This window comes from Thermobia domestica, chromosome 10, assembly GCF_964235325.1.
Source record: "Thermobia domestica chromosome 10, izTheDome1.hap1.1, whole genome shotgun sequence".
NCBI lineage: Eukaryota > Metazoa > Arthropoda > Insecta > Zygentoma > Lepismatidae > Thermobia > Thermobia domestica.
The window spans coordinates 12933805-12947290 of record NC_137463.1 but is presented as its reverse complement, the minus strand read 5'-3'; the positions used below and the strand labels follow the sequence as shown (position 1 = coordinate 12947290).

At 38.0% G+C, this 13486-nt stretch overlaps 1 protein-coding gene across 1 annotated transcript in view; it reads left to right on the top strand.

Annotated features, from left to right (window-relative positions):
• CngA (Cyclic nucleotide-gated ion channel subunit A) overlaps window positions 1-13486 on the top strand; it is a 415321-nt gene that overhangs the window by 299629 nt on the left and 102206 nt on the right. Inside the window, exon 5 of the mRNA XM_081727288.1 lies at window positions 9303-9491. Coding sequence (XP_081583414.1) covers window positions 9303-9491 — 189 coding nt within the window. The remainder of the gene's footprint in view (window positions 1-9302; window positions 9492-13486) is intronic.

Here is a 13486-nt window from a genome sequence, read left to right as displayed (position 1 = left end):
ATTTGGTTTGTAATAAAGGTCCAAAATAGCTCACTCTTTCACAAAATAAGTATCGTGAAGACGCTAATGGAAGAAGACTTAACTCTAGCGATACCGCGAGGGCAGCGAGCGCGAAAAAATTAGCAGTGTATGAAGCCTATAATACAATGAGTTGTTTGCTATATTTTAATATAGAGAGGAATTTTGGGGGCCCCGGGGCCTGGGCTCCATTGGCCCCGCCCTTAATCCGCTCCTGTCATAAACACGTTATTTCAAACTTAAAGTCGTGTCTTATACGTACAGAAGTTATTTATTTATTCATTGTTATTTACGCCCTTATGTAACACCGAGTTTATTGTACAGGATAACTCTAAAGTATTTATCCAATTTGAAAGTGTTATAGCTTGAAAATGGCAAGTTGTATTTGAATGAAACGCTTTCAGTTCAAAAGAGAAAGTTTCGGGCAATGAAATAACAATCATTTAAGTTTATACATTTTTTTAAAAAAATATTCTGTGATGCAAATGTATATAATAAAGAGACCGACACTTAACAATGTCACATAAACTAGGCCCTATTCATTATAAATAACATTCTTGTCATTTTTATCTCGTTTTTTTTTAATTGAACACTTGATACCTAATAAATAGCTTTGATCCAACTTCTGTAATACACTAAATAAACACTTGAAGAAAACACAAGATTAACTGTCTCAGGGCCAAGCATTGCGCATTTTGAGATACCATTTTTTAACTCTTATTATTTACAAAAAAAAAAAAAGGAAGAAGAAGATTTATTCCATGGCAAAGAAATATAAATTTGTTAACACAAAATAAAAATATTGAGTACGGGATCATACATATGCACGATAAAATTTCAAATTTCGGAAATGCGACACGTTATAGCTCCGCCGGTCGTGTTAGGGTTAAGACGTGGAGTGGAGGAAAATATTATAGGTGATTTGTTCTTTGTTACTTTGGTACTTTTACTCGTAAATCTATAAACTTTCCCATTTGTACAGCACTTATGTGGGAACATTGCGTTAGTTCTTTCTGACACTGCGCAGTATTAGCAGACACTCCATCCAATTTGTTTCCAACTCTAGAGTTCTAGAAAAATGAGAAATGAAATTTCTTTCAGTTTAACGTCCCACGATTATGCCTGTTAGGCTAAGGGAGACGATGATTAAGGCAAGTGAATGATGATGGAAGAATTGGTGGGAGGAAATGGGAGTACCCCGAGAAAACCCATTAACACGATGTCATCCACCACAAACTTACTTCAACAGGGATTAAACCACGGACCTCATAGAAAAGTTGAGAAAATTGAACACAAATGGTGATTGGAAAAGGTGTGTTAGACCTAAGATACAAATGTTGTACATTGGGTGCCGGTGTAATAGCCTTCACAGTTAACAACCTTTTAGTATTTCGATTCACCTTAAAATGTGGTCCATGTCTCATATAGCCTCGATGCTAAATAGGAGGATTAAACTTGAATCTAACCAACCAATTGGAAACATATTTTGTCAATCAAAGTGGTTGGTGCTAGTGAACAGCTAGCTCTATATGAGAATATTATGTTTTGTTATTGTTATTTTATACACTTCTTGTATTTTTACTTTGTCATTTGTGTATTTTCATTTTTTAAATTTAGAAATGTTCTTTTTATTTTTGGAAGAGCTAAATACTACACTTAACTCTAACACTAAAACTCTAAAATCTATGGAGCCCAGAGGTTTAATGCCGCATTCATAAAAGCTCTCCATTGACTTCTATCCTTAGCCAATTGGATCCCGTTTTTATTTTGTATTACTATTTCTGCGAGACCCAACTTAATATTGTCCTCCCATCTACGACTAGGTCTTCCTAATGGTCGTTTTCCGATTGGGCCTCCAATCAAAACTTTGAAAGCGTTCCTACTTTCTTCCATTCTGGCTACATGACCTGCCCACCTGAGTCTCCTAGACTTGATGACTCTAACAATGTTTGGTAAACTGTATAAATTATGTAGCTCCTCGTTATGAAGTTTACGTCATTCCACACTCCCGTTTCTTATTGGTCCGAATATTCGTCTCAGGATCTCGTTCTCAAATACTTTCAGTCTGCATTCTTCTCTCAGGGTAAGCGACCATGTTTCACAACCATACGGTACAACAGTCATGATTATTGTTTTATATATTTTAAGCTTCAAATTGCTTTAGCAGAATTTACAATGATAAAAGATTTTGAACTGAATAATAACACGAATTTCTTGCTTTCAGTCGACATTTGATCTCTTCGTGGATACAGTGGTGCCAATCTGTGGGAAAAATCCCATATCGTGGGAGTTTTTGACCTTATTTACACGGAAAGGGATAATAAGCAGCATATATGGAATTTTTCAACAAGATCGAAATATACGAATTATTCATGTAGATATTGTAAAAAGTGACTAACACGGACAAATTTAATTTTTAATATTATAGCACACTTTTAATTAGTATAACGTGGGAAATTCTCATGTAAAATGGGATTTTTTGCCTTTCGACATGGGATTCATATTCTTTCAGGTTGGCATCACTGCGTAGAAATGGTTTTTGTCTGTTAATATTAATTCTTAACATTTGAAAGGGCATTTATTCCGAAGTTGGGCGTCCGCTTTCGCCACGTTTTTTCGCCGTTATCTCCTTTCCACACTTTCTGCAATTTGTTATTAGGTTCATTAATCCGTGCTCTTCACAAACTTTTAAAAGATTTTGCTCGTTATCAACGTATTGCTTCACAAATGTTAAGACTGCTAGTTCATTGCCCTTGTACATTCGCCATGTTGATAACATAAATGCTCGTTTCTTTCCCACAATACAACTGTTCGGTTACCTTGCGCCAAGTAGTTCCCTCCGCTCGCCGTATAGTCCCATGTTTATAACCGCTTATACACTCTGTAAAGAAAAAATAGCGACACCTCAATTCTCAAGCTAACTTACACAGAAAACCATAGTTGCAGCCCGTTAGAAGAGGAATAGAAGGAAATGAAGAGTGGGATATTTCATTTGCGTTATCTGAGACACCTGTGGTGTACGACATCGCTTGCCAATTCTTTGTGTATCAGAAATATTTTCGCTAGATGGCACTGAGTACGTCTCATAAATTATCGTAGTGAGAATTTTGCATTGCATTTGTGATGTGTAGGCTGAAGTAAATAGCATTTTATGACTTTTCTTTGCTTTCTCATTGTTTGGACAGTATCAAGTGGCAAAATTATTGTTGTGTAGCGTTGTTTGTGTGTGATATTGTTGCTACATGTGGACTGTCAACAAATAAGATGTGTAAGAAATGTGACTTGTTGCCATGTGAACAAGACATAACTCTTACTTTGCGCAGCTAAGGCAAATCTCTAAGAAAATAGATGGATTACTGAAAATCCATCATTCTACGGCAGGAAGAGTAATTCACAAGTGAAACCAGCATAACAAATCGTCCCTTCGTCAACAGTGTGAAAGAAAAAAGAAAGCATCACCCAGAGCAGATTGCTAAATTAAATCAATAGCACTGCAGATTTAAGGAGTGATTTTCCCAAAAATCGCTTCTGTACCTTGACATGATCTTGGAACTGCAGTTACTCGTACAAATGTATTGTCTTGACTGTATGAAGAGGATATTACAAAGACGAAACCGCGTAGAAAGTCCAAACTGACAAAACACAGAGGACTTCAACATGTAGTTTTGTGAGTCGATATGCAACTTGGACTTATGAGAACTGCAAGCACGTCGTTTTCTTCGTTCAAGAGAAGTTTAGAATAGTGGGAAACAATAGTCTTGTGAAGTTGTGGATACGAACAAGCAAGGAACTTGTGAAGGATTTTGTTTAAGAGATGCAAATATTCAGTTACTGAGTAATGGTATGGGCTTGGTTCACCGTTAAAGACGTCAGAACGACGGATATATGTGAAGGATCGATTGTTGCACGAAAATATCTTCAATATCTGGTACGTAAAGTTCTTACAACAGCTAAAGATGACTTTTCGGAAGAAAATTTGGACCATTTCCTTTTCCAGGACGATAATGCTTCATGTCAACGAGCGAAAGTCGTTAATACGTGGTTCAAGAATATGACTATTTAGAGACTCATGTGGCCTATAAACTCACCTGACATGAATCCAGTTGAAAATTTGTGGATCAATATGAGCAGAAGATTCAATAGACAACTATCTATTCAATAGATACAGATAATCCGGGTGTTGTTCCGTGAAATCGAGGTTGCATTTTGCAATAGCCTTGTTACCAAAGGGCTCCGATGATTCGCTGCACTGCAGAAAGCCCATGGTGCACATACAAAATACTAGTTTGGTGTATGGTACTTCCCGATGTTTGCACACAATATGTCTTACCCTTAAGAAATTTCATTTTTTGTTTTCTGCTATTGTTGTTGATCTTTTTCAGTTTTATGTATAACTATTCCTATAAACGATTTTGCTCAAAATACACACAGCTACTTATATATGCATATAAATTCATTAAATGCATGTCAAAAGCCTGAAACTCTGGGTCAAGTATTAAGAATGAACTGCTCATTAGGAATATGCATTGTAATATTATCAGGAATTCATGTAAAATATCATATTGATTAAAGTATGTTGCGAAAGCCATTTCCGAGCAGGTGTCGCTATTTTTTCTTTACAGAGTGTATATAACAAATAAACAGATTTTTTGAGACTCTTATATATTATCAAGCACACAAACGATCAAATTATCCATATCTTTCCTGTAAATTTTAAAAATGTCGCTAGAAACGGACGCCCAACTTTGGAATTTAACCCTTTGAAAGTATCCTCTTTGTCGAAAGTATTATTTGATATTTTGACGCATCGATAATTTACAGTAATACGATCTCGACGGATTTCAATGTATTTAATTTTCTTTGCATTTACTTCTGAACCCAAATGTTATACTTAAGATTCTTATTTTCACTAGAAGTGAGAACAAATAAATCACTGAATTCTTGGCTAAAGGCATTTCCATGAAGCAGATAGAATATTAGAAACATACTAAATACGTATCTAAAATTTTCAAAATGATTATAATTTGCTGACATCGTATAAAGAGCACTCAACGCCATCTATTAGACATTTCCTTAACCAGTCCTGTCAGTTTTCATATCTGTGCTTTCCACGTTGATTTGAATATTGTCAAAGGAACAAATGGATTGTTTCGTGCTAATTTACTTACTTCATTATGCATGCTTTCACACTTGTCGCTGAATGCCTGTATCTTTTGAATTTAATAAGACAAACCAAGCGAGGAGTAACAGAGGAATATATTTAGCAGATTATCTTCTTCTTCTTCTTCGTCTGTAGCATTTCTGCGAAGAGGAAAATCAGTCAAACGCTACGCGTATTTTGCGTTATATGTCAAGTCGTAATAGATTACAAGGAAAATTCATTTCATTCGAGTTTTTGTATCGAACTTTAAACATGGAGGTAAAGAGTTTTGAAATAAACTAATACTTTTTTTTTTTTTTTGTTTCCTCAAAGACAGAGGATACCGAATTACAATGTTTTTGAAGTAATTTTGACGAATTATTAGGGAGTTCGGTTATTACTAAATATGCTATATGTGGGGTGTGATCAAAAAATACGGTGAATAATTTTATTCGAAATAAAGTAATAAGCTCACATGTAATTTGATTAAATCTCCTTCAAAGTACTGTCCTTAGAAGGCCAAACACTTATTCCAACGTTGAATCCATGACTGTAAGCATTTCTGGAAGGATGCTCAGTTGCTGTGTTTTGGTCCTCTCAATGTGAAGAATGATGTCACAGTGTTTTCCTTTAAGCACGATATTAATTTTTGGGAATAGCCAGAAGTCGCATGGTGCTATATCTGGAAAGCACAGCGAATGTGGACAGATAGGAATATTTTTTCGGCCAGAAACTCGCGGATCAAAAGGAAGGCGTGGCACGACGCGTTTTCGTGGTGAAGGTGGAAGCCATTCGCCCATTTAATCGGCGATTAAAATGCTTTTTCATGGTCCCATACGAGATGTTTAGTTCTTCGGAAAGTTCTCGAATAGTCATTCATCTGTTTGAACAAATTATTTGCGCCATTTTTTGCACGTTTTCATCTGTTTTTGACGTCAAATGACGTCTGGATCGTTCCTCGTTTCCAACCGACTCTTTGCCGCTTTTAAATCGCTCATACAACTTGTAAAGTCTTCTATGCCGTCGCTGTACACTGATTTTGACATTTCGTCAGCTTCTTTGACATTTGTTTGCAGTTTTTTTTTTCAACTTAATGTTGGCGCGCGACAGACACTCTCAACACACCCTCACTCTTCTGCCTCTGGAAGTCAACTTACACGTCCCAACTCATTCAAACCCGACAGTCATTGTACTAAAGGCAGGGGCGGATCTAGGGGGGCGATCGGGGCGATCGCTCCCCCCCTAGAAGAGTTGAGTTGATTTTGAGTTTAAAATCCCGTTCAGCAGCGAGGCTATATGAGACGTGGACCTAATGATTAATGTGGAATCCGAACCACATGAGCTCCCGCTGGGAATAGAACCCGGGTCTCCCACGCCAAAGGCGCGTACGCTAACCGCTTAGCCACGAAGGAGCTCCCCCCCAGAAGAGGAAACTTTTTTATTTTATATATATAAATAAAACCCATCTCAAAGTTTGGAGCCCTTAAAGGTAGTAGTATGACAACCCACCGCCCCCCCCAGAAGTCGGTTCTGGATCCGCCCCTGACTAAAGGTTTAGGCTACCAGGCTTACTGGTCAAAATAGATACAACATCGATAGATGGCACTCTGCAACTACATTCATCGAACTTTTTGAACACATTGTATTTACTATTTCTGTCTGTGAGTCCGTCCGTCCGTCCGTGAGACAAAAATCTCAAATGTTAGTTGATGGACTACTACTATCAATTTTGGGCGGAATATAAAGGGTTAAAAGTCAGGAATCGAGTTCGTTGATGGACGTGTTATTTAAACCGGAAGTGGTAAAAAATAAGCCATTTCCGGGTTTAACGTTGATCACTATAGAACAAAAATGGTAGTAGATAGCGAGAAACAGTTTCCTATAATGGATTAAGTGTCCTAAGTGTATAGTTCATCCCCCTCTGTAACTTTACTAAAACCGGAAGTCGTAGAGATCCACTGCCACTTCCGGTTACAATATTACTATACGTAGGAAAGAATATATCAACCAGTATCGATTTTAACTTGATCGCTATAGAATATAGAAGAGGTAACAGATAAGAAGAAAGTTTTTTTGCAATCAATTAAGGATTCCAAATATCGACTCTAATGCCTCAGCTACAACTTCCGGTTTTAATATTAAATGCGAAAATATCACGCCGCAAAAACCAAACTTCTTCTCTTGGTGAATATGTGACACTTCTACTTGTTGGAAGTAGTATTTTATGGATGCTATGCATATTCCAAAACAAAGTCTTACAAAGAGCCTTTTTCAAGGTTACGGGAATTAACACGAACGAATAAATGAGTGTAATAACCTTGCGAGGAAGTGAATAGTGTATGCATGTCACAAGGACAGAACAAGACTCTAATGGGCACGGTGTGATGTTCGTATGGGAAATTTGAGGTTGTTATATATAGTTTTGAATGGAAAGTCTTTGGTAAGAGATCTCTGGGTAGGATTAGAAAAAGATTTTCATGAAAGCACGGAGGATCAATCTTGACTATAGTGACCGCAACGAGTCGTGAAGCCTGGGTTCTACACAAATCATAGAACTGTTTTCCCCTCACACGTGATGCATCGTAAGAATTCGGTACGATTCGTGGAGCTTCTTTCCGAATGCACACTTGAGAAACAGTGAAACAGCAGAAGTGAAGCAACAATGTTGCAAAACTTAGAAGACGTGGCAAATGAACGACAAAAACAGCACTTAAAGAACTGTAACACGAACACTAACACTTATTCGAATTATACGGTAACAATAATAATAACAAAAACAACAACAAAAATAAAGAAAACGAAACTTAGAGGAAAGTCGACAACACTGTTCCCTCAGGAGATGTTCTCAGTATAGGGCGAGAAACGACATTGGCAAAATCTCATGGGCAGAAGTTAACGACCGGGACACACCCTCGCGTTTTATTGCCTGGTGAAATAGGTCAAGCTTCACGTCTCATCGTGATCACTATAGTGCTTTCAGTAGTATGTATTCCATTAAAACGTGAAATAAAACCAATTTTGAAGAAAATGCTACATAAGCCCGTATCTAAATCAACCGTTAATGTAGTGAAAATTTTCCCCTCATTAATCGCAGCTATGCCAGTATTACTTTACATTTAAAATAACTCTGAAAGTGTATCTTTTATTCGTAATCCATCGTAACGTATCGTGTTACTTTTTATAGTATAGTAAAGTTACCGCAACTCTAATAAAGAAGACTTTCTTTTTTCAAGTTTATGAAAAAATACAACAAGATATAAAATCAGGAATGGAACCCGATACCTGTGTATTATACCAGAACCAAACTCACTATCCCTCAACAACTGCACCCACCCGTTTTTTCTTGTTTACACATTGTAAAGTTCTGCTTACGCAGGTATAGATAGAGAATAGGTACAGCTAAATTACACACTGGAACATTTCTTCCATTACCGAATTTTTATTATAAAAATTTTATTATTATAAATGATGATTCACTCTAAATAGTTCACTAATACTGGGCAAAGAGAGGTATTAAAAAGGCCTGAGCAATCTAGGGCAGGATATCCACAGAGCTCCGAGCAAGCTAAGTGGGCAGGAAAGGAGGCCTAGAGCTCCGAGCAAGCTAAGTGGGTAGGAAAGGAGTCCTAGAGCTCCGAGCAAGCTAAAGGTTTTGAGTTAGGTTTCTTTCAAAGCTCCAGGCAAGCTAGGTGACTGAGTTTAAGTATCCCAACAGACCTCCGAGCAAGCTAAGTGGGTAGGAAAGGAAGCCTAGAGCTCTGTGCAAGCTAAAGGTTTTGAGTTAGATTTCTTTCAAAGTTCTAGGCAAGCTGAGAGAGTGGAGGTGACCAGCCGTAGACTGATGATTGTCGGTGAGATCCACCTGGTTATATAGCTACTCCAGTGTAGCGGTGGCGCTAGTGGTTGTTCGTTGTCACATGACCAGTGACGTCACTGGTGTTCCTTGTCATCTGCCACTGTAGTAATTCATAGCAGAAAGGACATGGTTCATGTTTGTAAATAAGAGCATGTGTTGGTTGCTAGTAAACAGAACCATTCAGGAAATGTCTTTTAAATAGTAATAACATGTAAAACTAATAGAATAGAAATAAAATTACTTTTTAACTGTAGTCAATAGTAACCAGTTTATTTTTCTTTATGGCAGGTACTCAGTCGATGGGCCAATCAGAGATTGACACCACGAGAGCCGGAGCCACGTCAGGATTGGTTCCTCGAGAAGTTTGCGATGGGTGGCAGCGTCGGGGAGGACGAAAAAGAACCCCCTCCCACTTATTGTTGTGGATTCTGCGATGGACAATTCGCCATAGACCCAACAACGCCTTTCCATTACAAGGTAATTACAATTCACCCACTATTTTTAATTCATTTAATTTAAACGTTAGATTGAATTTATAATGGGGGCGTCATCTATGAGGTTATTTTCCCCGTCACGCAGCACAGTTGTAGCTTGATTGATTAGTGGTATAATGAGGACGTCAACGAGGAAATGAAAAGGAAAGGCATCAAAACTGAGAATATTTGTCATGAACACAGCTTACAGCTGTAACGTGGTGGTTTGATTGATTGATTGTCTGAGATTTGAATGGGAACGTCAGCAGTGAAGTTACTTGTCTCCATCACACCATAAACTTATTGCTTGATAAATTAGTGGTAAAATGGGAATATTAATACCATGGGTATTTCTCCCGCCACAACAAGCGTAGCAATATTGATTGATTAATAATTTAATGACGGCGTCAGCTTTCAAATTATTTGTCCCTTTCACAATGTATAGCCGTGCCTTGATTGATTGCGGTGCAATGGGGACTTGAACTTCGAAGTTATTTATATCCATCTCAACATATAGCTGTAACTTTACTGATTGGAGTGTAATGGAGACTTAAGCTTCTAATATATTTGTCTCCGTCTCAATATTTAGCTGTAACTTGATTGGTTGGGGTGTAAAGGGGACTTTAGCTTCTAATATATTTGTCTCCGTCTCAATATTTAGCTGTAACTTGATTGGTTGGGGTGTAAAGGGGACTTTAGCTTCTAATATATTTGTCTCCGTCTCAATATTTAGCTGTAACTTGATTGGTTGGGGTGTAAAGGGGACTTTAGCTTTGAAGTTATTTTGTCTCCGTCACAACATAGAACCGTAACTTGAACGATTGGGGCGTAATAGGAACACGAGCTTTAAAGCTATTTGTCCCCGTCACAATATACAATAGTTCTTGATTGACCGGGATATAACGAAAGCATGAGCTTCGAGGCTATTTGTCACTGTCACAACATACAACTGTAACTTGATTCGTTAATTAATTGAGGATGCCATGGAAATGTTAGCTTTGAAGCTGTTTGCTGTCGTCGCGATAAAGACCAATGGGCTATATTTTCTGGCCAAAGCATGTTGGATATACAAAACAGCAGTCATTGGATTCACATAAAGACAGAAATGTAAGTTACAAAATTCCTCACCAGTCAAACATATTTCTATTGCTGAAACTTTAGTTGCTGGATTGCTTTCTTGTAAAACTCTTGTAAGGATGATCCAAAAGTCCCGCCTCCCTTGTGAATTTTTCTGAAGCACGTTAAATGTGAAGGAGGGTGCAGAATATAAGAAAAGGCAAACTATTTGGGATCTTTGACTTACTCTACAACATGTTACCATACAAGGAAAGATTCGGACGTCGTGTAACTATTCTAGAGACAATGGTTACTGTGTTGAATCTCTTCCAACCCATTTATTTCTCAACACACCACTCAGTTATTCTCTGATAGCAAGTTCATAATATGCTGGTAGGTCATCATCACCATTTTCAAACTGATTTTTCTTCAATGATAAAATTGTCCATTTCGATGCGACAGTTTATAATATCGTCCTATGAAATCTGGTTATAAATACCTGATCAATTTCTTTGTTCACAGTCATTCGAAGGTCCACGTTCTCATTACGATCCGTTCTTTTTGCGTGGTCGTTGACTCGTCAGTCATGTTTTCATGTCAAAAAAGAGTTTTTTTGTGTGTTTTTGTCTGTCTGTCTGTCAGTGTGTGGTCTGGGGACCAGACGAGTAGACCGAGAGTTACCAAAATTTGGTCACGGGTACCTTGGTCCAGGTCCCAGATCAAGACGAAGCGTTTTTCTCAAATTTCGAATCAGGGGGTCTCAGGGGGTGGGTATTTACTGGGACCGGCTTGGGGACCAGACGGAAGAGAGTTACCAAATTTTGGTCACGGATTCCTTGGTCCAAGCCCCAGACCAAAGTGAAGCGATTTTTTTTTCAAAATTCGAATCAGGGATCTCAGGGGGCTTTTACCGGAACATGTAAAAGTAGTAGAAAATGTCGCTACCGATATTAGTGTCGAATTCATAGTTTTCGCGGTCGCTGAGATCAATGGTGAAACTCCGATCGCATTAACTTCCAAATTCACCGTATTCGGCTGTAGGCCAGGAATCACGAGGGGGGAGGGGGATACCGAGGCATGTAAAAGTAATTCAAAATGACCGATATTAGTGTCAAATCCATAGTTTTCACGATTGCTGAAATGAATGGTGATACTCCCACAGGCGTTAACTTCCAAATACAGCCTCCATGCGAAGAATGAGTATATTCAGCTAGTCTATAATATACCAAAATAATTAAGAGCTAATTGGACTTACGTGCCATCTTATACTTATTTCTTTATTAGTTATTCTTGGATTCTTGTGAGAATTCCTTTTTTCTCACTATGATTAATGACTTTGGAATGTTCAATCTCATATCAAAGTAGTAATATAACCTTCTCGGTTCACTTATTGTATCCATCTTGGTGAGCTATTGTGTCATATAGCAAGAAATTACATTTCCAGTTATAATTAAACCTCTTGTGTGGACATATGTGTTCATCTAGTGTAATCAGTGACTGGCGAATTCAGAGAGGAATGTGAAGGGCCCTGTACACACACTCACACACAATAATATCCAATTAAACTTTAATTAATGATTATACGATCAGATAGACACATGTCTATCAATGACACTGCCTGCTTTTGAATCCCATCAGTGTACGAAATGTACATCTGATAACATAATACGCAACTTTAGGACTATTTTTTTTTTCTGTCAATTCCACTGAACGCAACGAAATTACTTATGCCCTATAGTTTACTATAGAGTATTTTGCTCTATTTTTTTCTTATTCTTGTATATGGTTAAAGAAAACCTTTTCGTTTAACGTCCCACGATTACACCCGTTAGACTAAAGCAGATGGGTGATTAAAGCAAGTGAAATATCATGGAAGAATTGGTGGAATGAAATTGTGGGAGGAAACGGAAGTACGCCGAGAAAACCTAGAGACTCAATGTTGTCCTTTACAAATTTACTTGGCCGGGAATCGAACATGGGATTTCATGGCTAAGCGGTTAGCGTACGCGTCTTTGGCGTGGAAGACCCGTGTTCGATTCCCGGTGGGATCTTTTATGGTTCGGATTCCATGTTAATCAGTAGGTCTACGTCTCATATAGCCTCGCTGCTGAACGGGACATTAAACTCAAAATCAACGAACACGGGATCCCACGCATCAGAGGTAAGAGCTCTACTGTAGAGCCACCATGCCCCCATGGATAAGGGAGACCATGTTGTGGTTTCCAGGGGGGCAAATATAAGCGAGGTTTCAAATATAGTTTCAAATTTCACTATAACTAATGTAAAAATTCTAATGGGCTTTCGATATTCCCAAATACGATCTCCTCTTAGGGGGCCGAGCGCCCCACTTGCCCCCCCCCCCTGATGGGTACCCTTGCCCATGGATAAAATAATAAACAGTATAATAACACCATCTGATTATATTTCTCCTATATGAACCGTTTGGATGCCAAGTGTAACTCCAAAATTGAAATTTTCCAGTGGAAAAACTTTGAAGTTCTATATCTTATATAAATCGCATCACAAGATGTTATTCACTACGAGCATTAGAAAGTCAACTTTATTGTTATGTTTTGGCTGTAACCATAAAAGAGAGATGAATATTTCATGAGATATTGAATTTCAAAGTTCTTTCCTGAAAGTTTACATTTTGGAGTTACTCTATTTTTAATTCAAGCGGTCTATATGTATTGGTACTTATCGAGAATTAGAAATTGAGTATCTCATTCTGTCGTCTTTTTCTTGCATCGAAATGCTGCTTTACCCTCTCTTCTGGACTGTATACTGGGTAGCGTGAATGCCTTTCATGCACAATGTCCCTCGTTCGATTCCTAATAAGAAAACATCGAAAGCTCTACGTTGATTCAGATCGCAGTTCACAATGCAGCGCTTTCGTCCTATATAAACTGTTTAAGTACTGAACGTATTGAGATTGCTGGATGG